Here is a 27,513-nt window from a genome sequence, read left to right as displayed (position 1 = left end):
TTTGGTTTTGCTGCAATTTGGCCTTCCTGGTTTTGTTCGATTGGATATTTTAGTGGATTTAGATAATTTGTCGTGTATTTCAAACCCATTGAATGAATTTTTGTGAAAAAAATGAGTTTGTCGGTGTTTTTTCTATGGTTGAAGAACCGGTCAAAGAGGCAATACAATATGTGTGAATTTTCGACTATTTGGCCACTTTTTCCAATGAAAATTACGTGAAAATAAATGTTTACATTGAGAATTCATCTCTGGTAGTGAGATTGAATCGAAAAAAGTGGAAAATATCAGATTAGTTTCAGCGAATAGTGATATAACCTCAAAATTCGACGAACGTTTGTTTTGCTTGTGGGAAGTGGCATCTTGGACTGATTCCGAACAAAAATATATGAAATCGATTCCAAATTCTCTGCTCTATCAAACTTAAACTACCATTTTCTGTTTATTTAATACCGAAAACACCCTATTGCGCATAGACCAAAATGGCCAGATTTTATGACGACCCCCAATGTTATCACTTGATAATACATGCTAATCGCTCAAACAGTCAATATTCGCATTCGCATTCGCACTTAATAAACAATACACAATTTATTGAGTGAAGGTTATTTTTATGTTCCCAGTGAAATGAAACTTCGAAACCCATTACTAGCCGACATTGTCTATGGTCCGGACTGTTGTTTCATATATATATATATTAAATTGACCTTTATATAATAAAACGGTTAACAGACACGAAATGCAATAATCCAAAGGCAATGGTTGCCTCCAGTATTTGTGCCTTCAGCCAAGCGGCCGCTCGATTAAAAAAACTACACACGAACATACGAAGGAAATCATGGATGACGGCAACACCAATATTGAAGTCCGGAAAGAGAATGATAACAATCCATTCGTATTCAGAATAAATCCATTTCAGTGGCAAAGATTGATTACATTCCCTTATGTGCGTTCTATTTAGTTATCGCAAAACTCGCGTCAAAAATTCACTTTCCCCTTCGCATGTAAAGATTAAGTGTACATAGCTTTACATCGATTCCAATACCGAACCGCCCACACACCGATACCAACCGATACTGTACAGTCGAGATCCGGGATAAGCAGAAGTTTTCCACTTAATAGAATGCACACACATATTCACTTGTGACTGAATATGCTTTCAATTTGATAAAATCACGTTATTTGACATCCTAAGCAAATAACAAGCGCCGATATTGTAGTTACGTCAGCAACAGTGCCCGCACAATCCATTCCATTATGAACTATCACTTGTCAGTTATCACCCAGAGACATTGCCTTGTTTGAATGTGATTAAACAGGCATCTTTGAACTATGTAATTCGTATGAAATATGGCTTGGAACAAGATGTTGTTCGCCTATCAAATGAACAGACAACGATAACATTCGGCATTTCGGTGTGTCTGTCAAAAATCAATCAACTAATGAAAACCCTGTTAGGATTTGGTACGCTCTCATTCTTCGTCTCGGTTTTTCTCTTTTCTGTGTTCTTGCGCCGGTTTCATACTTGAGATCAAAATTCCATGTCAATTTAGTTGTAGCTGTTGTAATGGGAAAAAATCGCATTTCGGTTCTGATTCTTTTCGGGCATGATATTCTTTTCTGCTTGAAATTCAAGCTCATTTGGAGTCGAATATCTCGCACCATATGAGGTGACCTTCGTCACTTACAACATTGACTTACAATACACACATATTGTTTAATCACTTAATTCCAAAATGCCTTATGATTTATTTCGGCTCTTCTTCTCCGATTAACTCTTCTCGTTCGCTCTTTTTTTACCAACATCTGTTTTTGTGTGTGTATTTGTGTGCCATCAAAATGAGCCGAACTCATAAGTACAAAATATTTTTAAGAAAACTTCTGTTTCGGCATGTCACTCTGCACGATAATGAAATTCAAATAAACAGAAGCACCAAAAATGCTTATGAAATCGTTGAAATGAATTTTGCCAATTAAACAAGAATATGCTTTCATAAAATGAATTCCGAAGTCGAAAATAAACAGAGGCCATGGCTTTCGTTTTTTAAATGTTACTTTTCAATGGCGGTTATGAGTTTTATTCTCTGGTTCTTGTGTCCAATGTTCATGGGAAATCGACAGTCGAGTTTGGTTTTTGTTCAACATATTGAAAGTGGGCTACCCTTTTTATCCATGTACACCAAAACTGGGCCGAAATATCAAATTCTCACAACTTTATTGGTTTCATTTTCCCATGCTTCGAAAAGAAAATCGAACCATTAGTTGGATAATTCCAAGTTTTCAATAAACGAAGGAAGTTCAAATGAATTTCATTGTACGAAAGATATATATAAATGGATTCGACTCTTTCGTTGAGTTGCTTTATGTAAGTGAAACAACATTGAGTAAACAATTTCCGTTCCATTGCCAAAAGTTTCCCATCATCAGAACTGGATAGCATGACCAATGCACACGAGGAGCATTGAAATCAGCTAAATAGCAGCAAAAAAAAGAGGAGAACAACTACGGAAAATTCCAAATTGCTTTCTAATGGTTGTTCTGTTCTCTTGATCTTGTTCATGCATATCGACGACGCATAAAGTGCACAATCGGAAGGTCAATAAGCATTGGGAATTGAGGCGAAGCCAGCAAAATGAAATTTATTGATAAACGCATTCAAGATGATCGGAATGGAAACTTTTTCGCTTTTGGTCTTGTTTTGCTGTCGATTTCTATGGAAATTTCCCATATTTCCTTCCTACGAAGAATCATGAGAGAGATATAAATCCGTTTTTATTGGAAAAGCATCTTCACTTTAGGTTCCATTGATTTTGGCCTTGATTCTTTCAGCCAACGGAAATGAACGGAGAAAAAAAATCGTATTTGAGAAAATGGAGAAAAAACAGAGCATTGAATCTGCTAGTTATGTAGCGCTGCTGTTGAACAGCCGCTCTCAACAGCGTACGTTCTTGTGCATGCGACACACTTTAGGCCTTGCGCGCCAACTAATACATGCAGACGGAGCTATGTGGTGCGCGGGACCTACAGTGTGTCGCATGCACAAGAACGTAACCAACAACTGCTGTTGACAGCAGCTGTTCAACAGCAGCGCTACATAGCTAGCAGATTCAATGCTCTGAGAAAAAAAACCGCTTAATCCGGCATCAAGTTCATCAAATATTTGAAATGATGAAAACGTCGATGCTACATCGCCACGCAATTTATTTTCGTTGCTTTAGTTGTTGTCAAGCATGAATAAACGATTGGCTTACCTTTTGAATATTTCGATGTATGGTAATGTCGTCGCTACGTGCTCTACCAAATTCATTGACAACGTGTAAATACTTCGCACTTTTTTTCCCAAGTAAAAAACAGCAACAGATATTAGAATCTGAATGGCTTTTTGTCTATGGCGACGATGAATAGCAAAAATCGAAATGAACAGGCGTGAAAATGTGTTCAATGAATGATTTTTAATACGCCTTATTTTGGTTGAACCGCGGTAAGCAAATTCATCTAACCAACATTTCATATTTATGGCGAAGAAATTTCCCGCGGAAAACCCAATAACAACAGCGCAACATTGACTGCACTGTGTTTGTGTGTGAATGGAGTCAAATGGAAAACTGCGAAGCGGCGGCACCATGAAGAGAAGAAAAGACCAAAAACCGTTATAAATAACAAATCACTGCTGCCGCTGCTCACTTTGCCAATTATTTATGTTCGTATAGAATTGAATGGAGATGCTGTGCGATGTGCTACGTGCGCCGCCAAAAAATATATATTATACCGAGTATCCAAATATGTCGAGTTGATTTTGTCGGCGAAATGTGTGCAACATGAGCATAGCCAACGAAGCGAGAAAAGTTCAAATCTGTTGCTTAGGCTTTGACGTATATCTAATTTTTGGTATTCGACTGGCGAATGTATTTTCATCATCGGTGAGGTGGGTCCAAATTAGATTTTCCTCGGTGCGATTGTTCGCAATTGTTCTTTTAATTGAACGAACATGGTCCGGAATGACAGACGGAATGTTGAAAGCACAAAAATACACCGCACGATGCAGGTCTTTTTATCTATGAATTGTAAAATCACGGGCCGTTATAGTCAAGTTGATTCGAGAATTGGCCCGTTTAATGCGTACAAATGTACTTATGCCGCTTGTTTGTCGTCATCATCAACAAGCGAACACAATCATCGCGCACAAATCACATTTTGATGATATTTTTCATACCAATTATTCAAGACAATGCTTCACATGTGTGTGAATATATACAAAAATCAAACAACAACAACAACAAAAAACATAAAAAGAGAGAGAAAAAGCATTGGCATGTACTAACCCATTTCTTTGTGGACTCAGATTGATTGGCGTACGTGATGTTGATTGTTCTGCATCATTGTGTTGCTTGTCGTCGTTGGCCACACTGTCACTCGTGACAATTTGCTCCAGCATTTGTATCTTCAACATGATGACGGTTTCTGACGGATTTTTATTGCACGCGCACAAAAGATGTGTGTAAGTGTTTTTTTTCCACACTAATTTCGTTTTTTATTCAATTTAATAACGCAATTCAACACCGCACTGAGTTCCAAATAGTAATCAATCTGTTCTTTGCGGTTGCTTTTTTTCTCTCGCGCTTGTCTGACTATCACTTTTCCACGATATCAACGGCAAAAGGAATGTAATTTGAAAAAAAAAACAATGTATAAACACCTATCAAAAAGTTTCACTTTAACTTGTTCAATTGGTTGGCTCTGTTTTTATCTGCATAAATTAATTTGATTTTCATTTTCGTTTCGGTGTATTTTTTTATTTTTTTTTAACGTACTTAAACAATCGGTGATTTGCCGTTTTAAATTGCACTGTTTACGTACTCGTTTTTTTTTCTCCTATTATTGTGTATGTTTCATTTGCAGGTTGTTGTTTGTTTTCAATATTGATTTCGATACAGTGCGGTTATATTTGGATGATGGTTCGTGTAAAAAATTTCATGCCCATTTAATATTCACTTCACTTTTCCTCAGTCATAGTCCACTTAACCGTAAATATTTATCAATTTTTCCCGCTGCAATCGCACAATGTTTACATCTGGAAAAAAAAGAAAGAAAAATTGAAAATTCTCATTTTGGAATATTGAGTACGTTTGTGTGTTTTTTCACAAGTAAATGCCTATTTACTACAGCCTAATGCGTCAATTTACTTGTTAAACGTATGTTATCAATCGCCAATTTGGTCGGATAATTGGAAATGAAAAGTAAAAGGTAGAAAGAAATAATAATCGAATATCGTTGGAAAAAAAATTGGCTCAGGAGTGTAGGTGCTTGTGTATGGGAAGCCTTTTGCACAGTGTCTGTACAGAAAAAAAAAAATATATCGGAACCGACAGTCGCCGAAAAATTGAAACATTTCATGAAATTACATTTTAAATGCTGTCAATTGGAGCACAAAATAATAATACAGGAAATGAGCCGTTCTTCGGTGGAATCGAACGGTGTTGCCTCATTGCGCCGGTTGGCACAAACTTTGGAACATGTAATCGGAGCGTCTCGCGTTAGACATTTCCTTGCCACCAATTTCTTCCGATGTGCCAGATATAAGCGACGGACTTGTTTTATGATAATTGAATTTTTATCAGTTCCGTGGCTACACAGCGCACAAGCTCTTCATTCAACGAGTTACAAATCGAATTTATTTTAATGTTACATGTTTTTGTTAATAATAACTTAATTTGGCCGATTTGCAAATGGTAAAAATATGTTTCGGAAATTGTTATGACTGCGCAGAGGTCATCATTCCTTGTATTGAAACCATCAAACGAGCCGTATCGTTGATCAAAAAACTGTGTAGCCATTTAATGAACGCTTTGTTTGGAATAAATCAATTAATACGTCTATGAAATTGTCTACATCCAACGCATAGATTTTTTTTTTGCTACTTCACTGAATGGAAATCGGCATCTAATTTAATTAGTTTCCTAAATGCGCGTCATGTCGCGAACATGCATCAAAATATCGATGAACACACACAAACACACACAAACGCGCGCGCGTTCGTGCGTTTGTGTGATGATTTGGACGACGTGGGTTAAAAGAAGCGTTGTAAGTGTATAAAAATAAATCACATTGTTATTCGGATGTTGGCTGTATCCGAAAGCGTAAATGTGTCATCTCACATCATTTTCACACAATTGAACGAGACATAATGATGGAATGGTGAGTAGACAAATGAGGGTGTTCAAAAAACGACACAGTCAAACACTCAACGTTATTCCAATTCATTTGCGTGTCGTACAACAATTCATGGGCGACAACTTTGAACGATGACAATGATTTAGTGTTGTGATTGTGTTACACTGCCGTATCGCACCGTGCCAAAGAAGCAAATGAGTGGCATCAACGTTTTTGTGTAGCTCACTTTGCCTGGATGCTAACAACGCGACATTGTCATTAATTGTTATATTTCGATCTCTATTCAAGCGAATAAAAAGGATCATTTGTATTCATCAGGCGTGCATTTGTCATTTTGCATTCGAAACTTCGTCTTGTGTTTTCGTTTGGAATGCGAGTTTCGGCAAGGTAATGCACGAAGGCGCACACATGAAAGAGTGTGACGCTGAGTGAATTAAAATAAATGAGCGTGCCTCCGAACAGCGAACAGTAGCCCAAAAGGAACATTGGCAAAAAGCTTGATGACAACTTTTTGTTGCTATAGACCGCACAAAGGTGACTCTCATGGGAAAGTATTTACATTAGCAAAAATTTACGCCGATCGATGCAAATGTCCCAATCGATTAACCATGGTCCGCCAAGCAACCACTGATTCCGAAAGATTTCGGAAATGAAATTTCAAATGGAAAGTAGAAAAAAACACCGGACTTGTCAAGTTTTTTTTCTTCTTCTTCTGATCGTCAGAATTGATTCGCCAAAGAAATCAAACCACAGGCAATTATTCACGTGTTTTAATGAACTGCTAAGCCAGTAGCCAAATAATAATTAATAATGAAGCTGAACAGCAAAAAGAATGCTTCGATATCATTTGAACAGTCCCGACGCCACTTTTTCTGCTTCTTTGTCTTTCGATACACGAACAACAGGCCGTATTCCATTTATTAGTATCAGACTTTCTAATGCGTACAATTTGCTTTTTTCTCTTGCTGAGTCAAATAAACGAAATTTCATTGGATGTAGAAGAAGTTGACAAAAAAAAAACAAATACGAAAAAAACGGCACTCTTCATTACGGCGTCACTTCAATTTTGGTTTGGTGAAATCTGTCGAGCGGAATGGAAGAAATGCGTCGTCGCAATTTGTAATGCTAATGTGCATCGAATGCACACCCAAACAATGAAGAAATCTATTTTATAGGTTTGTTCGTTTGCACGTGTCTGTGCATTCATAAACAATTATTTTCTGTTAAAGAAGTGGCAACAGGAGCAGCGAACGATTAAAGCCATCGTCATAATATAACGCTACCTGTATTCCATTCGGAATATTCCATTTTTTATTTATTTCTCTCTCTCTCTTTCGACTTCGCATAAAAAACAATTCATTAAAATTTTATCTGCACACATGGCTTGCGATCTGATAATGGCTTTTGGAGCACACTCACGGGCGTGAGTATGGTGTTTGAAGAAAATACGTCGCATTTTTAACTATCGCACTCTCGTCGACTAGTTATACAAGCATATATGGATGTGTGTATGGTGTATCAGTTTTTCCGCCGCCGCTAGAGAGAGTTTTCTATGCCATCAGATTGCATATTTTTGTAATTATTCTTGCATATTTTGCCATTACATCCGAGAATACGGCCAAAATAACAATGCACACACACTCTGCGGTGGTGTCGGTTTCAGCGGAATTTTCTAGTAGTTCTTCATTTCCATTTTCTCTCGTTGCAGACATTCTTCGGCTTGAGCACCCAATTAACGGTCTGATGAATAGAATATGTGCGAATGAGTTAGAGTTTATCACCAAAATGGTTTGTATATCGTTCTCTCTGCCGATTGATTATCTCAACAGTTTCAAGAATATGATATGGATATTGTCTGCTTTTTTTTCATTCTGGCACGAGATGCGACTAGACAAGCGAAATTGGATTACTCCGAGTCAAGAATTTGAAACAAATAGGTCTATTGATGTTTCTCTATTGACAAACAAAAGACACACGAGAGAGAGAAAAAAACAACAGCACCGAATATGATCACGTATTCGTGCGCATTTTTACACACGCGTTCTTTTATTCTCGAATGGAATCGCGTTTACAGCAATTACAATGGCATTGTTGAGAGCGCTCTAGAAAAGAAAGTGTAATTTTACGCAACCGCAACAGCAGAAAAAAAAATTGGGGCTTTTGTTCAAAATCACATGTTTCATTTCTTTTTTCACACTCGTCTTCTCGACACTGTCAATTATCATACCAAAGATCAATACCTTGTGTCTGGATCTAGGTGACCGTACATGCATTTCTACTTTGGACTTTAATTTCCAATTTCGCACTGAACCATTTCTTTTCTTTTCTTTTCTTTTATCTGTGCGCAATTGTTTGGTTTATCTGGTTTGTTGACTTTGCGCTTCGGCCGGATTTCCATAATGTTCCGCCTCATTCGCACAACCCCAGCTTTTATTGCCATGTATTTTTTTTTCACTTCCTAATATAGACAAACTTAATATGATGACAGATAAAAGGCAACGTTTTAAATAATATTTTAGAAATTGGCTTTGGACAGTGACATCATCCAACCAAATGGCATCTATCTTTGGTGCGGAAATGTTAAACGATGAAGTTTTTTTTTAGATTTTGACAATTTTGAAAATACGCTTTGTTTTGAATGTACATGCAACTGTCATGCCGGGGGGAGAACATACAGATTGTACGGCCTCATTAATTCTTCAATTAAAATGCATTGAAATTTTGAAATTTTGAAATTACAACATTTTATCACATTAGTAAATAACGCCATCTAAAACAAACCACGCCATTGCGGAAACCAACGAACCAACGATTGAATGGATGAAACATCAATTATTTTGCGTGGACGTTTTCAATTTTCGTTTCATCGTTTGTTCAATTAATTACAACGATAGAAATATAATGGTTGTATTCAATTAGTTTGTCATTTGAAGATCGTCAGTGAATGAATGAATGAATGACATTCATCACGTATGAAATGTTATTTTAATTCAATTTAGTCAATATTTTCGCAATGAGGACCGTATTTCGAAATTATGCAAAAAAAAACCTTTAACGTGAGACGCACAGAAATGCAAAAAGGAAAACAGGTGAAAACAAACCTTAAAAAAATGGAGTACGGTAATTTTGAATACCGTTCGGCATTGCCTTAGTTCCGAATCCAGTGATGTGTTTACTTGTTGCTTTTTTCGCGAGTAAAAAGTTATATTTTTCTGCAAGTAATTTCACATGTAAATCGCTAAATTCAGAGATGATCGTCTATTCCCGATATTTGGTTCTACTTGGATGCATTTGTTCTATTATTACGTACTAACAAACGGTTCTCTTACTTCATAACAAAACACTTCAGAGAATCTTTCACTGAAGCCAAGTGGTTCAGGGCATTCGGATTTGTTTTATAATTAGTTAGAATTATCCGCACTGATAACGTCATGAAAAAAAAACAATCCACATCGAACACATAAAATATAGAACACAAAACGTTCGGTCTCTGTTTGCACACTTAAATTTGATCTGGCTTATTGGACGCCGCAAAAAAAAACTCGGCATTCACTTTGTTATATGACTAATAACGAGCTGTTCTTTTATCCGTTGGAAGAGTGCACGTGGGTCAGTCCGATAAAAATTGATTATGACTCGCTTTCTGATAACTCGAATCGCACAAACAGCTCAAATCACCTGATTCACTCTGAACTGCACTCGCAATTAAATGTCACACGTTTCAATTGTCATCGAATGTGGAAAAACCGTCAGAAGACTGTGTGTGGTGATGATATTTTTTGTTTGATTTATTCGAAAAATCCGTCGAAAAATGACGTGCCAAAGACGCCTACACATTCAAACAGCCGGAGAGCTAGTAAATGACTGAAAACATCGTATTTCGCATACCATAAACATAGCAGTCAGCCAACCAGCCGAAGCGCACAGCGCTCAAATACACGAAGCCAAAACCAAATAACGGCAACAACAGCAACAACGGCACGAACTCTATTGAAATTGTATGTAATGTAGACAGTTGCTGCATGTTTTTATACACACTCAACACTCAGTACTCGCATTTCGAAACAAACAACACAAAATCCAACTCCATGGCTCCATGGCACAGACACTGTGATTCACTGTAGGAAAAACACGCACAGAGACAGAAAACGCCAATACTCTCTTTCGCTCTGTGTAGCAGCAAGCAAGCAGGCAGCAAGATCGCATGGAGCCGCAGACACGGAGAATATTGTACATATTTGCTTGTTCATACACTCTCTCTCTCTCAGTCTCTCGGTCGATTGTGAGATGATGGATGGAAGCGATAAATGGCTTAATGCGAGAGAGAGAGAAAGAGCGGGAGAGACAAACACCGAATCGTTTTTCCATAACAAACATATATACATACATACATACATACATACACTATTGATACTGACAGTTGGCTTTGTTTCGCTTGCTCGCTATCTCTCTATGACCCCAGCAACATTCTCCAACGTAAGTATAATCTCTCTCTCGTTTGTCGACCACAACGCAACGGTAACAACAATGATTTTCGCATGAATTTTGTTTTTATTCGAAATACCCGAATAAGGAAGGTGCCAAAAGAAATGAAAATAGAGAGAGAAAAGGCAATATCGGCCGGGTATATCGCGGAGATTCGCTTAATGAATGGAGTAACATCGAACCGAACGCTGTCGGAAGTGTTATTGCCCAAATGTATCGAGAGATGATTACCTCGTAACGGTCGCCTGACGGAAAATCAAAACAAAACAAAAACAATCCGTTGATTTCATTCTCCGCATGCATAACATATTGTGCCCGCTCCGTCGTTGCTATAGTATCAATGCAAATGTGGCCAAAAACGAGCCACACGTAACATCACTTTGATCCAATTGATTCTTCGGCTATTGATAATCAAGACTGTCTTTTTAAATTAAAAACGTTTTTTTCTTTGTTTTGTCGTTGTAAATGGCCTCGTTTTTTGCCTAATCACTTTTTTACGGTCGTCTTCAATCGACAGTGAACCGATTAACCTTTTCGCAGATTCAACTGTTTCTCATAGACACAATGTTTTCCCTCGTCTTCACATCAATGAATTTCAACGAATTTTTTTCTCGCTTGTTTTTTTGATTAAACTTTTTTTCTGCTGTTGAACAGAGTCAATGACAATGTGATTAGATCGATATGAAATTTATTTAATAGCCTACGAATTCGAGTCGATTTTTTAAAATGCCACTTGAAACGATTTTCTAATGGCAACCAATTCAGTGCATTAACAAATGATGGGAACTAATCAGCCGGTGATCTCTTATATCAACATCACGACAATTAAATACTTCAAGCGACAATATTTACATTTCCATGGAAAGTTGCGCTGTGTTACGCTGCATGAATTTCCAGTTTTTTTCCTTCTGTTGATTGCATTTGAGTTCAAGTGCCCGCGCTGTTGTTTGGGAGCGTTAATTTCGATGCCAACTACCACTTTCAACGGACTGGAAACATTTCCAATTGACACAAAACGCTATTTACTCATTAAGGTCCTACAATGAAAACAATCAATTCGAATGAAACAAAAATGCGATGCGATGACAGAAACATAGAAAAAAACGTACAGTTCAAGTACTTGGTGGTACTTGAGCGTGTTTGAAAGTGAGGATTGCCTTTACTCTCATACTCTTCCTCTCTCTCGCTCTCCTTCCACAGCAATTGCTATGAGTTCCTGCAGTCAACACTCAAAATGTGTTGTTTGGATCGTGCAAATCAAAGCGTGTTGGAAGTAACAGTCGAGTGCGTTGCAACATCGAACGAGTCCGAATGCAAATAATAAATGTTTTCCTATTTAAATGCAATATTTTTTATTCGTGTGTTCATTTTTTTCCATCTCCAAACAAACATAATGAAGCGCCGAAAAAAGGTTTGAAGCACACAAGCACAATGATAAAATTTGCATAAAATGACAGACGACATAATTTAATGTTTTAGACAATTTTTTTCTTTTGCATTCGGATTGAGGCGCCCAGCAACAGAGGACAGATAATAAACCGTTTTCCATGTGAAATGTATTCGAATTCATATGGCCATGTGCCTCATAATGACATCATAAAAGCACATTTATATGTGAGTGGCTCATCGTCATCGTCGTCCCATTCGCATTGAAAAATTATGACAGTCAAATGAAAACGAAAAGTGTGGCTACAGTCAAAGGCACGTTGCAACGTTATGTATGTGTGTGTTTTTTTTCACTTCGCGTTCGACTATTTTTGGTGCACACACAGCGTGTTTCGTGCACAGAGATCAGCATAGCCATACGCGCAATGCGCACCCTTTTTATCTCGTCGTCAGTTGTTTCGGTTCAAAAATCAAATGTGTATATTGCTCATCGCTGATGTTGCTGTGAATGCGTTGCGTTTTTTTTTTGTTTTAGTTCATCATTTCCATCCGTTTTATGGGTTTAAAATAAACCAAAAAATGAGGCTTGAATTATTTTGCTGTATCGCCTTTTTTTTACATTCATTATCTGCTTTGTTGCTGTTGTTGTTATGATATTTTTTTTTATTATTTACAATTTTTGGTTCCTCATTTGGATGTGAGCCAGAGACCGAACGTTGAACGTACGGTGTAGGGAAAAAAATGCATATTTGCATAAAAACATGTGTATCATCGAACTGAAAACAGGCAATACCGACACTACAGCCGCATAAGACCCATGTAAATAAACAACATCCAAACGTGAAGTGTTTTTTTTCCTCTGTGCCATACAACAAACAAAGTGAAAAAAAACACTTAATTCCACCGCTTGGAACAGAACATTTTCTTGATGGATGAAAAAAAATTCGGCTCAAAGAGATTTAAACGAATTTGTTACAGAAAGCGGATTCTTTGTGAGCATGGTTGTGTGTTGCACAGAAGTGGAATTGTAGTTTTTTTCTTCCTATTATCGATGATGTTCTCCCTTGTGTTTTGATTATTCATTGGCACTATAATTGTTTGGAATGCAACATTTTTTTGGGATTCGAAAGATGAAAAAAAAAAATCGTCAACACTATTTCTAAGCAATTCGTCATAATTTGCATTTTTGTTTGGTTTGTTTGTTTGGTTGCAGGATATGGGGAAATGATTACAATCGTCATAAAAGTCCTTATTGCACTCATAAATACCGTGCTATTGGGCCATAAACAATCGAAATTTTACGGAAAAAAATACATCGCACATTGCTAATGCCAACACAATACGGAAAAGTATTTGTATAAAAAGCCAACACAAACGAAAAAAAAGAAGAAGAAAAACACACATTTTTCGAACATTAATTGTGGCACATGAAAAAAAAATGATTTCGGCATGGTGTTGATATAATGCGCTTGGCAAAGAAGGAATTCGGTTGACGCGGTCGTTCACCGTCATTCATTTCAATTGCTTTATTTACGGATATAATTTCCGATAGCAATCGGCTCGAGAGTGTAATAGGATCGCATTTTCTGCACGGCGTTCTTTTTTTTCGATGTGTATTTGAAAATGTGTTGACAATGCGTGTTAAATATTCGCAAAAGCGTCTGTCGTTTAGGAAGGGTTTACCCAGTTTCAGTGCGCACAACACCATATGCATGTATGTGTCTCTCTGTGTGTGAGTGTGTCTGTGTATGTTGAAATTCGTATTTGTCTATAATTGAGTGTGTCGAGATATGAAACAAAAATAATAAAAGCAAAACGAAAATGCAATTTTAACTTTCGATGTGCCCATGCCAATGCATTGCGAGTGAGCGCGCGCACGCTCTATGTACCATATGTTTGCATTGTCTTATTCGTATTTTGTTTATAACATTTTATTTCACTTTCGTAGCGATTTATATGTTTTTTTTTTCACTTTTCAATTCCGTTCTTGCTACCTGCACAAAACAACACACATTCATCAATTGTTGTACTCTTTTTTTCTGTTGTTTTTGTTTTGCGAGCTCTCTCGATGCAACATATTTATTTGCAATAGAAAACCACATCTAACTCATGTTTTTGTTTTGTTAACCGTTTGAATGAAGAAAAAAAAATTCACACATGATTGGTTTTCGTTCGCTGAAATGCACTGATCGATGTTTTGTAGGGAATTTCAACGGGGTTTATTTACCTAAGATCATGCAATGTAAATTGTGAAGGTCTCTCTCGCTCATTCTCTCGCGGCAAAATGCTAAGTTCAAATGTTAGATAAAATGATAAGCGAATCGATGAACGGAATTATTCGGTGAAAAAAAAACCATCGTAGCGTTCGTAATGTAAAGTTGTAATGCTCATTGTACATTTCAAATGTGCCGAAAGTAAATAGTGTGGCTTTGTGGGAATTTGTTATATGTTAATTAAATCCAAAAAGACTTTAAAAAAACGATACCAACAGATTAGCGACGTGCCAATAGTGTAACCGAGGGATTAATTGCTGGACATTGCTATTGATACGACAGCTATCAATGTTTTTATAAGCCGGTTTTTATTTCACCAGTCCATACACTTTATTCTCGCTTTGATACACCCCTTTCTATCGTTTCAAAACCGCAAACACAAACAATATCTACACTCAATGGTGCTAAGCAGTGAAGATAAAAAAAAATTGGCTTAGAAACCGATACCGTTATAGTGACCGGGCTAAAATATCCCAAAACGCAGTTGTGCGTGCACACACACTATAATTGAATTAAATTACCGCTGCCATTTGGAATGCACTAGCAAACTAGCAATGTATGTGGATTGTACATAGGGTGTTCAGGTTTGGGGAGTCAAATAAGAATATATGATTTCTACGTAGATTTCGGCCCAAAAAATCGGAATCAAACAATAAATCGTCCTTCATTGCTAATAAATTTGGAATTTCACCGAAATATAACCGTTTTTATGTGTATTGACTCTTTGTAGCTCAAATTGTCTAATGTTCTAAAAATTGGCAATGTGAACCGATCCTTATGACATTTGACATTCACTTCAGCAGTTTTCGAAATGTCACAGACGCCGCATCATTCATTCCGAGAAAACATACAGCGTTGTGAACACCAAGTCAACAAATTGAAACTCTTACATTTTATCTTACAATTTAAACTGGAAATTTACACTGCAATTTAATTTATCTACGATTTTGCTGGTATTTCATTTCGTATTATTTTCGATTTACGTGCGTTTTGTATCGATTTGATCCGGAGTTCACATTGAATTCAAGTCGCCAAAGTGTAAGTAAACTTGATCATTTCAATCTCTTCTTCTTATTGTGGAATTCATTTTAAAAACGTAATATAAGCATTTATAACGTGAAATATATTGAAAATATCAACAGTAATATTAGATTCCATGAAAAAAAGTAATGAATTTCACAATAATTCTGCAGTACATAGTTCTGTTACATGTGATGGTGAAATACGTGTGATGGTGAAATTCATTTTATGCAATAAATTGAGTCCATTGTTCGGAGAAGAGAAACAGTTAATCGATTACTGTTCGAACTCAAATTGAATCAATGCCATTGTTATCAAACCGAAGTCATTTTTGTGTGTCTCATTCTGTTGTCATTTTCAAACTAAATCGAATTTAAGTTTCAATATTATTCGTTTTCAAACTAAATCGAATGTGTGTTTTTTTTTCTTTCAGTAGGACAATGGCGAATCGTTTCAAGCCATCAATACCAGCGGAGGGAGAGACGAAAGATGAAATTACGACGATCAAATGTGCGCTAAAGACAATCATTCGCCCACAATACCAGCAAGCATTGATGAGCAAAATAACGGATCTGAGTTTGCAAGCCACTTCCATTTGTGTTTTGGGCTCATTGCTGTTCTTGTTTGAGGTGCAAAAGGCATTCGAATATAGGCGTCGAGAACAATAATTTCGCATTGTTTGGTGGAAGTGGAGAAGATAAGATCAAACTCTGCTTTGAACAAGTGCTATGGCACAACAATCAGCCACCAAAACCGAAGTCAAGGTATAAACCAAGCGGAACAAAGCCACGAGGACCACGAGCAGAGCTGCCACGTATCGATCCTGAATTCAAGGCAATTGTCGAAGGTCTTGACGACTATCATCGTATCGATTGGCCCAACAACAAAGATTTCAGCAATGGGCTTAAGCATTTGACCAATCAGTACACAGATAACGTCGTCACCAATCTTGAAACGCATGCTAACAAACACATCACCCAGTACTTGAAACTGAAAGTGTTCGAATTGAACTCAAACTTGGAAGAGGATGGAGAGAAATTTTTGCCAAGTGACATCGAAAATGTTGTCAAGTTGATCATCAAGCAAAAAGATATCAAAGTGCCAAGTCGCGATCCAAACAAACTCGTACGGTGTGAGGTGTTGTATGATATCGTGAGAGATTGCAATGTGTTCCCAGAAATCGATCTGCATGACCTTACAACTGACCCAAAACATTGGTATAAGGCCATGCCAATGTACCTATCTATGCAGCGCGAGATAGAATCAGCGCCGACCCAAACGTAAGAAAAGAAAGCGAAAAAAGACAAAAGGAAAATGGAAACGCAAGCGCAGACAAATGCTCGACAACCCAGATTTTCGGCCATTGATTCGGAATTTAGTAGTGGTGCCGATGTGTGATTTCCGGCGTACGCACTTCAGAATCGATTGTACATCCATGCGACAGGTGTTGTCTTCGCAAAAATTGTTGCCGAAAGTGGAAATTGAGAATAAAAAAGGAACAACAAGTACAACAATTATTCCAGCAAAGGATTTCAATCGGGACAGAGATTATTGGTGGAATCAGTATTTTTACATGCGAAAAATTCGACGATTCGTGCGTGCCAAAAAGCAGTTTGACTATTCCATAAACACCGATGGAATCTCTGTGTCTCTCCAGTACTCGGCCAAAAAGAAGACAGCCAACAAAGAAATCGACCAAAAATCTCGCATCATTCAGAAGATTGAGGATGGCACAATCAAAAATTATTCGGGCGTTGATTCAGGTGTGCGAAGTTGGAATACCATAACAACACACGACATTGAAACTGGCAAAGAAGTAAGTTTTGAATACATTTGAATAAGTTGTGTGTATTTTAATAGAAAATGCTTAAGTGCCAAAACTCAATAACTATACCTTTTTTTCTATTTATTTTTTCAGACCAACTTTGTAATGTCGAGCAAGCAATTCCACTGGCAAACAGGTCAAAAGGTGCGAAATGCCAAAGCAAAGCGATGGACCAAACATTTTGTCGAAATGGAGCGCGCAGACAGAGAAAATCGTGAGCTGTATCCAGTGATGCCGTCGCCAAAAGGGTCAATGTGGCTATAACTATATCAAACACCGAGTCAAGATGATGAAGCATGGAATCTGCGCTTACTCGACTGCCAAATACACTCGACTCGCCTTGGACAAACACATCAAGAGCAGTAGTGTTGTCGACGAATGGGTGAATAAGGTGACCGATAAGAAACCGACTCTGTTCTTTTTTGGTGCTGATGGCGAAATACCACCTGATAGCCCAATAAGTATCAAGAAGCACGTGCGCTGCCCAGGGGTTCGTTTGACTTTGAGGTCAATAAAGAAGCGCCGAGATTGTTTCATACAATTGGTGGACGAATGGGGAACATCTCAAACCGACGCAAGATGTATGAATCGATTCCAAAACCAGAACAAAGCGGCCAGATTCAAGAAATGCCGATGCGTACCCGACGCCAGAACATTGCTGCCAACGAAAATTGTGTCAAAGTTGGGCAAAACGGATCTATCGATCTACCGACAGTTGCAACGCGCCATGAACGAAGAAGCATTGGTAGGAGACGAGCGTTTATTCCCAAAAGTAAAATGTTACTACAAAAACTGGCGATTAAACCTCGAATGCTCTGTGATTTGGCATCGTGACGTCGTGGCTGCTAAGAACATTCTACTGAAAGGTAAGGCTAATTGACGCACAATTTCGATTGAATGATTTTTTAAGAAGTTTCATTTGTTTAATTGTTCAGGACTATGGACATTACTGGGACTTCCGATACCAGAGGCGATCAATAGGTATTGGCGCGAAGCTGCTGAAGCAGCCGCTGCTGTTGCCGCTGCTGCTGCCGCTAGAGCAACCGCTGCTGCTGTCGCCATCGTGGATAATGATGTAGAAATGTTCGAGTACGACCAGCAGCCAGCTGATCATGCTGTCTAATCAACACATTGCAAACAAAAAAAAAACAAATGTAACATTAGTTATTAAAGGCTATCCCGATCATGTGGGATAGTTGCGTTGAAGCAAGTTGACTCCCCATCTGGTTGATGTTAACTGCGCAGGAGTACTCTAGTGGGTCGTTTAGGTAAGCATTATTCGATTTTGCAAAGAGTTTTTTTTTCTTCTGGAAGTGTTATATAACGCTCTATTAATGCTACCAGTTGACATAAAATTGGCTTCTCTTTAAATTTATGCTATTCATTCTTCTTTTTCAGATTAGCTGAACACCCTAAATTTACACGCTTGCTTGAGCAAAAATTTCAAAATTCAAAACTTGATTTGGAGAAAGCATGCGATGCAAGTGGAGAACACCAAACTTTAAATGATTTTGAATGGAGTCGCCATAGTTAATTTACGCTGCACCTTTCGTGCTTCATCCGTTGTGAAAGAAAGCTAATTTGATGTCAAAGATTTTCGCATTTCAATCTTTTTTATTTTTATGATTGAAATATTTTTGAGAATTCAAAGTAAAAGCGCAAATGGAAGAATTGATCCAATCCATAGGAAATGATTTGTTTTCTTGTGTACACATTTCATTCATTCATATACCAGTGTTCAGAAAGTCGCGCTAAAACTGCTTTATCGTTGCGTGAGTTTTGTCACGGACTTGATGTCATGATGACACTTCACTACAGCCTCAAACATAACCCTAACAAACAATATACGATTATTCGATGCACAACACGCATTTTTTTCAGTAGTCTAATAACAGTGATTTCAATTTGCATTTAGCGTCAGGAAATACCCATCAAAACAAGCTGTGATACGAATTCAACATCATCATAGTCGATTTTGATTGTGTTCTTCAGTTGTAAAAATATTCAAAATGAGTGATAAACCAAAGGTGAGTTGTAAACAAAAGCGAGAGTCAATACTTTCAATAGAAGCGGTACATAAAAAGACCGGTTATACATATATATGTTTTTTCTGATTGTAGGCCGGTGGAAGTGGAAATCAAGGTGAAAACAAGGAAAAACGGCGGAAGGAATCGATTTTGGATCTCAGCAAGTATCTGGAAAAGACGATTCGTGTGAAATTTGCCGGTGGCCGTGAAGCAAGTGGCGTTCTTAAGGGCTATGATCCACTGTTGAATTTAGTTTTGGACAACACACAAGAATATTTGCGCGACACTGAAGAACCGTACAAAATGTGCGACGACACACGTAGTTTGGGTTTGGTTGTATGCCGTGGCACATCGGTCGTGTTGATTTGTCCGCAAGATGGAATGGAATCTATTCAAAATCCGTTTATCACACAAGACGCGTAGGCTAATAACCGTTTGAAGTAAAAACACACTCTCCATTTTGTTAAGAAATGAAAAGAAAAAATGAAAATTTAATAAATAAATCAACTTTTAAATAAACTTAATTGTGTTAAATTAAGGAAATAAAATCTATGTTTTTTCTTGCTCTGTTTGCGAACCTATTCGTAACGTCTAACTTATACCATGAAATTTTGTATTTTTTCGATTTTAAGAACGATTGAACGATTGGAACAACTTAATCTAAACCGAATTCGTTGCGAATCCAAGGATACTGTGCGGGACATTCGTTGCATGTGTAGAAATAGCGATCTTGTTGCAACACTCTACTTCGGAGTTTACAGGTGTGCGGAAGATTACAAGCGATTTCAGCTGGCTCAAATTGTTTTCCCTTGCAGTTCCACGAATCGAACTGATTCAGTGAATTTGTTGGTGTGGGATTTCGCATCCAAGTAATCGCTTGGTGGTTTGTCACAAAGTAAACGTCCGGCATTTTGGCGATGTCATCCATAAACCTCATAAAGGCATCGAGATATTCGGCCTTTTTGAACCATGTTGCATGGAAGTAAAGGCCAAATGGAGCTCTATTCGTTGCATAATGACGTTTAAAGTTGTGTGACAGCATTCGGTAGACATCTTCACCATGGAAATGTGGTGGACAAGAGTCAACCATACCACAGTAGTAGTCGCCTGCTTCTAATTGATTCATTACCATTTCCCATACGCCAGGATAGCTTCGCGACGGACAATGTTGATTGTTGCCGGTGCATGTGTGTGGCATCTTATAGTCCAATGTGTATGGCCAGAGTGGAGGATTCGAGAATGGTGCTACCATTGATGAGTCATAGACAAATCCAAATTCTTTCATCATCAAAAACTGACGATTCCAACCGACACGCAAAAATGGTACTCTCATTCCACGCAAATCTTCCATTCGGACATTGGCGAACTTGTTGATTATGTTCGCTTGGCCAACCATTTCATCGAACCAATCTTCGATCGTAGCATTACGAGACCACCATTCTTCGGGACCACGGTGCCTAGAATTAGATATCGGTAATATTATTTGATATGGAGAATAAAAACGGATGACAAAAAAAAGATTTACAAAAAAAATAGATAGAAAAATTGGGAAAAGTCGAAAGAATATGAAGAAAAATATCAAATTACGTTATTGAATGCACTGCAATCTCATGGCCATCATTCCACAGTTTCTGAACCATTGTTAAGAAATGAAAAAAAAAATGAAAATTTAATAAATAAATCAACTTTTAAATAAACTTAATTGTGCTAAATTAAGGAAATGAAATCTATGTTTTTTCTTGCTCTGCTTGCGAACCTGAACCATTTGGTAGTTGGTAAATTGATGGGAAACGAAAAAAGTGCCCTTAATTGGGCATCCATTTGGATTTTTGCGGTTTGGTGTGAATAATTTCGTGGTGAAAAAATCCCAATTCTCAAAGTTGATGGCATCGTCGAATGTCAACACGATCATTTGCGGCACTTGGTTGGGCTCCAATCGGCCCGGAATGAGCGTTCCGTCCTTTGAGCAAAAGCAATCGGGTAGTTGACACTGTGATAAATCGCACGCTTCGGCTGCATTCGGATCATTATCCACATCGCACCAACCTTCATCAGATCCATCACTGCAGTCAATGGAACCTGGTGATGTTAGGTATATTCAATTCAATTCAAAAAGTACCATTATTATTCAATCCTAAATAATACTAATCATTATTTTGTCTTTTCCAAAAGATTAAAATGTCAAATCGGCTACAAACCGTCGCAAAAGTATTCATTCGGCAAACCTGAAAAATATAAAATAATCAATTTTTCCAAAAATTCTGGTCTTTTAATTAATTATTCACTCCATAACTAACACGTTGCATCAGCGCACGCGAGTTGATTGCTTTCACAATTGCCTTCTTCTAATAGCGGCTTTGGTATTTTTGCCTCTGCATACAAATTAAAACCAGAAATGAAAAATAAAAGATTAAACGGCCGTGTCGCTCAATTGATAAAATAAAATGGACATGTGTTGTGAAAGAAAACTTGAAACAAACCGGCTGTGACATCGCAATTATCAACGTTTTGCTTGAAATCGCATATCTGACGCATTACATCGAATAAAAGTCCAACAGAACATTTAAATTCGAATACTTCGCCGTCCAAACACAGATAGTATTTCGAGCATTCAGCATTTGACCACATTTTATGGGTGGGCCGTTCGGGGTTTCTATAGAATTTGGAATCTTCGTAACATTTTATGGTATCCTTGAGACTGCGTTTAACCAAATTACCGCCAGAAGCTAAAGACGGAGAGAGGAAAACAAATCGGATTTTACGATTGAATAACATGAAAATAATGCTGTTTTAATGGCAAAAATCACTCTAAACGGCTATCGACTATTATTTTACGACAATAAACATCTATCATATGGTGTACATGTATTTTCCCGCTGGTCTTAGCGATATTTTCATTCAGGTTTTTTTTTTCTTTTCAATGTGTATAGACATTCAAAAGAGAGAAGAGAAACAACAAAGCAAAACAGAATGATGAATAAGACAAAAAAGCAATAAGAAAAACCTGCGCAACCATTGGCCAAGTGAAGAGTAACGCGCGCGCAAAATTTCTCTTTCAATTGACGCTAATAAAACAAAGTGCGAGTGCGCGATGCTGTGGCGGCATGTGAATTGTGTGCTGACCGAGATGCGCGCAGAGTGCGGTTTCATGTTTTATTCAAAATGTCTGTATAATAGACCGATACAAGCAGAAAAAAACATCAGGCACGATTTGTATCTTTCATAATTTTTGCCGAATGCGATACGATCATAACAAACGACATAACATTAGACATACTAAACGCGCTGCAGATAAGAGACAATCTATTTCATCTGAAGTCGTTGTTTTCTGTTTTGATGAACCGGCCATATTGTCAGCAGCCGTGCATTGCACATACATGACAATGTGAGCTCAGCTCAACGCTACTCTCATAAGTACTTATTTTTCGATTTTTTTTTCTTTCTCCTTTCGCTTCATTCAATTTACTAATAAGCTCGTGGAATGGGTTCTAATTCCGTGGATTCTGCTCTATCTCCATTGCCATCAACGTTAACACAACAAAAAGTACAAAGAACAACGCATTTTTTTCTCTTTTGTGTATACCATACACGCTGCTACTCACTAGCACTATAATTACCACACAGTTTTGTAATGCATATTTTAAATATTTTGTTGTGCATTTTTCTGTACTCCTTCCTTCTTGTCTTGAGCCGTTGTTGCTGCTGCTAGTGGCTGATATTGTTGCGATCAATGTTTCAATGTTGAATCGAGCTTGGATTGTATTTTTTGCATTGGATGGGCTATAAACGAATAATTACAAACTAAATCAAACGGCCTACAAACCTAGAAACCAGAGCTGAGAATTTATCGAGTGTAAACAATAGCCAATGTGTAAAATGATTACAATCATCTGATCGCTTCTGAATTGTGTGAGAAGAGACGGAAAATTTGCCTGCAGTCAATCATCGGACGATCAGCAAAGCCAATCGAGCATCTCGTCAGTCGTGCACACAGAACACCACATCGCGCTATCATATTCATATTTTTGATCTTCAACAAAACTATTAGTTTTCCATGTTTTTTCTTCTGCTATTTTGTTCGCTTTTCTTGTTAAAAGATATTCATTAGTGTGTGCGCAGCACGTTCACGTTAAAGATCCATCTCGCATTTACTTCTCATGCGCGACACGAATAACTGTTAAAATAAATTATTTCTGTGGAAAAAATGACGTTAACGAGCCCGCTTGAATGGTTGAAGTTTCTCAGATTACAACAGATCAATTGTGCTCTTTGCACGGTCTTTAGACAAAATTTCCATAGAAGGCTGCCGCCGTGTAACTTTTTTTTTCCTCTGTTGTCTGTGTTTGGAAAATTCAGTTTTAGTTCGTGTTTTTTTTTTCATCATTCGGATGAAGAAAAAAAAGGAAGTTGCCTAAATGAACGGCCATTGTTTCGGTGCGAAATGTATATAAAGAACATAAAGAACATTTGGTATGTGTGCGTCGCGTTCACCAAATTTGTGGGCACATAATATCACGCCTGTTGTTAACAAAACTTTTAAACGAATTAAAATTGTGTTCAAAATGAAAGTTTTTTCTGTAGCCGTTTCTGACCGAAATGTGCACCGTTCAGTTACTTTCATTTCGGCGGATTAAAGCGCGCTTTTAATGAACATTAGACGAAAAATTATGATGAAGAAAAAAAAAGAAATCGCGTAACGGAGTAAACAAAAGCATTGTTCCAAGGAATGGAAATCATGCGAAAATTTTTACCGAAAAAAAATTCATTCAAGTAATTAAAAATTTAAATTTGACGACAACAACAATAGAAATGCGGTTATGGTTGTAGAAAATTGAATAAAATTTCGGGAAGGTTCGACCCAACGAGCCAACAACGTTAAATGCGCAATAAAGTGATAGTTGAGCATTAAAAAAAATATTGTGTAAATTAACGACTAATCGCAATCACTGCATTGCTTTCTCCCACAGTAAATTGTAACATTTCGATCGGCAAATGTTGTCAAGTGGCTTTTATTTCGTTGTTCACATTCACAAGCACCTTAAATCGATAAACTGAAACAGAATTGCCATCATTTCTGTCTTTCTTTTTTTTCTTCTTCACAGCAACAACAAACGAGTTGTGCAACGCGCACATTTTGTTTGCAATTTGCAATCAATGCTCTTACTTTTACATTATCACCAAATTGATTTATGCTTGAACGAAAACTACAGCGAGATTGAGAGAAAAAAACAAAAGTTCACAAAATGCCATTATTCGATTTACCACGCAACGGCAATGAAAATGCGATGATGCAAACCACGGAGATGAAGAAAATCTTTTCACAATGCATCTCTCTGTTTGTGTGTGTTTATTTGTTCCGGAACTTCCGCTACACTTAACACTTGTCTCTCTATTTTGTTTTTTTTTTTCGTTTATTTGTTCGTTTTCTTTATTTGCCCGTTTGTATTCTAATAATTTATTTTCAATGGTTGATTGTCTCATTCACTTTTCACTCATAAATTTTAAAACACTGAAAAAACGTCTATCATTTTGCGCCATCGAAAACAAATTAACTCGCGATAACGGTATCGCGTGCTGCAGCTACTTCGAATGATCAACTCCAACTGATGTTGCAGCATTCAGCCGATTATGCTCATACCGAATTTTTTTTCGCGGTTGAAATGGGAAAACCAAGAGATACATGTAGCGGCAACACAACCACCACACCATTGAGTGTAGACAAGCAAGAGAAAATTTATCTATCGCATAATATTCACTTGCATACCGTTTACTCTTGATCTTGCGCTACTGTTTCATTCCCACTCACATGGTGTAAACGAGTGAGCAAACGAAACACGAACAGTAATGATCCCATACGTCAAGCGCGATCACTGACCGATCATGCTCTCAACAACACACAATACGATACACTAGCAAAAGAAAAGAAAACATTAATGCACCGCTCTCTTCACCACAATTTCAACTCGACTTTCTTCTCTCAATCTAACCGCCAAAACCGAATTGATACTACAATCAATACTGAATATATGTATGCAATGAAAGCGTATAATTTACTCGGAAATCATAAGGATTGATTTTATCCACACTGATTCAATAGCATATGGCTAACAAGCGGTTGAAGTCATTTTTTTTTCTATTCATATTTCCATTGGTTTGAAATAGACATTTCGATACTGTATAATAGATGGCGCGCTTGGGCATGGTCCTCCCTCTGCATAGCAACGAACAGCTGATAAACACATCTTGACAGCTCAACGTATGAAAAGAAAATACCTGACAGAAACATCACCGGCGGTGTTTATTTTGTTTCACAGCTTTAGTTTACTTTCCACGTCTTACATTTTTTCCCCCAGAGCTGAAAGATAATCTCACAAATTAAACAGAATGAGATTCCAGTTACAATCAAATTTTGTGTTGATATTATCATTTGTAATTTTCTCTACTGCAACCATAGCACCGCCCGACAAAAGTAAAAAAGCAGCAAAACCAGCCAAAGAAGTAAAAGTGAACAAGGGACCAGTTGACCGGAATGTGTTCGATAGGAATTTAGTTGTAGATGAACCAGACAGCCAATCAATAATCAAGGAATGTGGTACATATTACAAAAACACCTCTGCCAGGCTATTTGATGGTCTAACGCTTGGCTTCGTCACACCGGTGAGAACAAATAAACGTGAATTATTAATGAATTATGAATAATGAATTATATATTGAATCGGCTGTATTTCGAATTCTTCTTCCATAGTGGAACAATCATGGGTATGACATTGCGAAGACATTTGGAGCCAAGTTTGATATTATATCACCTGTTTGGCTTCAAGTAGAGCACAAGGGAAAGCACAAATATGAAATCAGTGGAACACACGATGTTGACGCTAAATGGATTCAAGATGTACGAAGAACGGGACCACCAGGGAAGAAAGGTAAATTTTGCTTTTGATATTTGCCACAATTGTCTGTATCGATTTTTCCTCTGCCTGTTACTAAATGGACATTATCTTTCCATAGTTTTACCCCGTGTCATGTTCGAGCGCTTCAGTGAGACCGACTATTCACATGTTTTAATGTATGAGAGCGCACGAGATGAGATTGCCGATTTGCTGGTTAAAGTATGCAAAGATCCCCGGCATAAATTTGATGGAATCGTTCTTGAGGTATGGTTTCAATTGGCTGGCCGCGTACAAGACAAACATTTACTTCGACTTGTTGAACACTTGGGTGAGAGACTTTTTCTCTTTATTCCACATTTTTTCGTACTTGTGAATGGAAGCAGGCGATTAACTTTCATCCACGTATTAAAATTTTCCTAATTTCGTTCATCACACATACAAACCTAAAGATGATGCTATTTTTTAATCAAAATGTTGCCAATTCGTTTTCATTATTTATATTTATCGTTTCATATTCCATGGATCTACAGCCAAGGTGCTCCAAGTGAATGGTCTTGAAACGGTGTTGGTGGTGCCTCCAATCCGTGATCAAATGGATTTCTTCTCAAGAAAACATTTCGAAGCGTTGTATCCGTTGATTAGTGCATTTTCGTTGGTGACCTACGATTATTCAAACATCGAACGCCCCGGAGCAAATTCGCCAGTCAAATGGATTAGACAGACTGTTGAACACATTTGCCCCGATACACTTCAGAATTTTAGAGAGAAGCGGCAAAAACTGTTGATCGGAATGAATATGTATGGTATGGATTATACTTTATCTGGCGGTGGACCCATCACAGGACGACAGTTTTTGGATTTATTGAAATTGTACAAAGGGTCTCTCAATCATGCCGAAGAAGATGAAGAGAATTATTTTGAATTCAAGTAAGTTCAATTTTCATGTTTACGTGTCTTTAAAAAGACCTTTTCTTACCGATTTTGTTTGATTGCAGAAAACCGAGCAAACACATGGTGTTCTATCCAACACTATACTCAATCAATAAGCGCATCGAACTCGCTCGTGAGCTAAACACGGGTTTGGCATTATGGGAAATGGGCCAAGGCTTGGATTATTTCTATGACCTTTTCTAAGGAATTTCAGCACAAACAAACAAAACACACCTGATTTTTAGTTGATTCAAACATTTTTTTATTTGTTTAATTGCAAAATACGCACGGCATTCCAATCAAATCGAGATTTGTGAAATGAAATGATATCGCATTTAAAACAGCAAAACTCTTACGCATTTTAAAGCAACCAAGACGATAACAATCAAAGACTTTTACGGCGCAAATAAGTATTTCGCACGAGTATTTATCAGCAAACTGTAAACCGATCAAAATGTCTCTAGTCGAACAGAATAAAATAAATTTACGCACATGCAACAATAACATGT

General features: G+C 37.5%; 5 protein-coding genes across 7 annotated transcripts in view; 3 read left to right on the top strand and 2 right to left on the bottom strand.

Annotated features, from left to right (window-relative positions):
* The window catches only part of LOC129568685 (rap1 GTPase-activating protein 1), a 144,656-nt gene extending 134,317 nt beyond the window's left edge, over window positions 1-10,339 (bottom strand). Inside the window, exons 1-2 of one of the 2 annotated variants that reach the window (XM_055446900.1) lie at window positions 9,270-10,339; window positions 4,320-5,068 (exon numbers count right to left, since the gene is read on the bottom strand). In XM_055446900.1, the coding sequence (XP_055302875.1) occupies window positions 4,320-4,447 (128 nt within the window). In that variant the 5' untranslated portion in view covers window positions 4,448-5,068; window positions 9,270-10,339. The remainder of the gene's footprint in view (window positions 1-4,319; window positions 5,069-9,269) is intronic. The other variant, XM_055446899.1, reaches the window with a different exon arrangement.
* Window positions 10,340-17,405: 7,066 nt separating this feature from the next.
* LOC129568590 (uncharacterized) lies at window positions 17,406-18,668 on the top strand. 2 transcript variants are annotated; one of them, XM_055446670.1, is made up of 4 exons: window positions 17,407-18,023; window positions 18,093-18,173; window positions 18,210-18,425; window positions 18,556-18,668. In XM_055446670.1, the coding sequence occupies exons 1-3, from the start codon at window positions 17,444-17,446 to the stop codon at window positions 18,278-18,280; spliced, it is 732 nt and encodes a 243-aa protein (XP_055302645.1). In that variant the 5' UTR covers window positions 17,407-17,443; the 3' UTR covers window positions 18,281-18,425; window positions 18,556-18,668. The 2 variants fall into 2 exon arrangements, with proteins under 2 accessions (XP_055302644.1, XP_055302645.1); XM_055446669.1 differs by having other exon boundaries at window positions 17,406-18,023; window positions 18,093-18,425.
* A 315-nt stretch (window positions 18,669-18,983) lies between these two features.
* Window positions 18,984-19,726, top strand: LOC129568591 (U6 snRNA-associated Sm-like protein LSm7). The gene is made up of 2 exons (XM_055446671.1): window positions 18,984-19,184; window positions 19,278-19,726. Exons 1-2 carry the CDS (start codon window positions 19,167-19,169, stop codon window positions 19,605-19,607), a joined length of 348 nt encoding a protein of 115 aa, XP_055302646.1. The 5' UTR covers window positions 18,984-19,166; the 3' UTR covers window positions 19,608-19,726.
* LOC129568589 (chitin deacetylase 1) lies at window positions 19,715-24,813 on the bottom strand. The gene is made up of 7 exons (XM_055446668.1): window positions 24,447-24,813; window positions 21,665-21,910; window positions 21,482-21,556; window positions 21,383-21,409; window positions 20,941-21,263; window positions 20,772-20,815; window positions 19,715-20,641 (listed from the first exon to the last, which is right to left on the bottom strand). The coding sequence occupies exons 1-7, from the start codon at window positions 24,511-24,513 to the stop codon at window positions 19,840-19,842; spliced, it is 1,584 nt and encodes a 527-aa protein (XP_055302643.1). The 5' UTR covers window positions 24,514-24,813; the 3' UTR covers window positions 19,715-19,839.
* Window positions 24,814-25,429: 616 nt separating this feature from the next.
* LOC129568601 (chitinase domain-containing protein 1) lies at window positions 25,430-27,505 on the top strand. The gene is made up of 5 exons (XM_055446683.1): window positions 25,430-25,841; window positions 25,930-26,107; window positions 26,193-26,402; window positions 26,605-27,001; window positions 27,070-27,505. The coding sequence occupies exons 1-5, from the start codon at window positions 25,569-25,571 to the stop codon at window positions 27,206-27,208; spliced, it is 1,197 nt and encodes a 398-aa protein (XP_055302658.1). The 5' UTR covers window positions 25,430-25,568; the 3' UTR covers window positions 27,209-27,505.
* Window positions 27,506-27,513: the final 8 nt, after the last annotated feature.

This window comes from Sitodiplosis mosellana, unplaced genomic scaffold, assembly GCF_009176505.1.
Source record: "Sitodiplosis mosellana isolate CC-2019 unplaced genomic scaffold, AAFC_SMos_1.0 Smas_scaffold_21, whole genome shotgun sequence".
In the NCBI taxonomy this organism is placed as follows: Eukaryota; Metazoa; Arthropoda; class Insecta; order Diptera; family Cecidomyiidae; genus Sitodiplosis; species Sitodiplosis mosellana.
Note: the sequence above shows the minus strand (reverse complement) of the source record. Positions and strands in the feature narration are given on the sequence as shown.

Coding starts and splice junctions, on each gene's coding strand:
- LOC129568590 (XM_055446669.1), top strand. CDS start 17,444: ATGATGAAGCATGGAATCTGCGCTTACTCGACTGCCAAATACACTCGA. Junction 18,024..18,092: donor TAAGAACATTCTACTGAAAG/GTAAGGCTAATT, acceptor TTAATTGTTCAG/GACTATGGACATTACTGGGA.
- LOC129568589 (XM_055446668.1), bottom strand. CDS start 24,513: ATGCATTGTGAAAAGATTTTCTTCATCTCCGTGGTTTGCATCATCGCA. Junction 21,911..24,446: donor ATTTTCATTGCCGTTGCGTG/GTAAATCGAATA, acceptor CTCCGTCTTTAG/CTTCTGGCGGTAATTTGGTT. Junction 21,410..21,481: donor CGCGTGCGCTGATGCAACGT/GTTAGTTATGGA, acceptor TATATTTTTCAG/GTTTGCCGAATGAATACTTT.
- LOC129568601 (XM_055446683.1), top strand. CDS start 25,569: ATGAGATTCCAGTTACAATCAAATTTTGTGTTGATATTATCATTTGTA. Junction 25,842..25,929: donor CGCTTGGCTTCGTCACACCG/GTGAGAACAAAT, acceptor CTTCTTCCATAG/TGGAACAATCATGGGTATGA. Junction 26,403..26,604: donor TCGACTTGTTGAACACTTGG/GTGAGAGACTTT, acceptor ATGGATCTACAG/CCAAGGTGCTCCAAGTGAAT.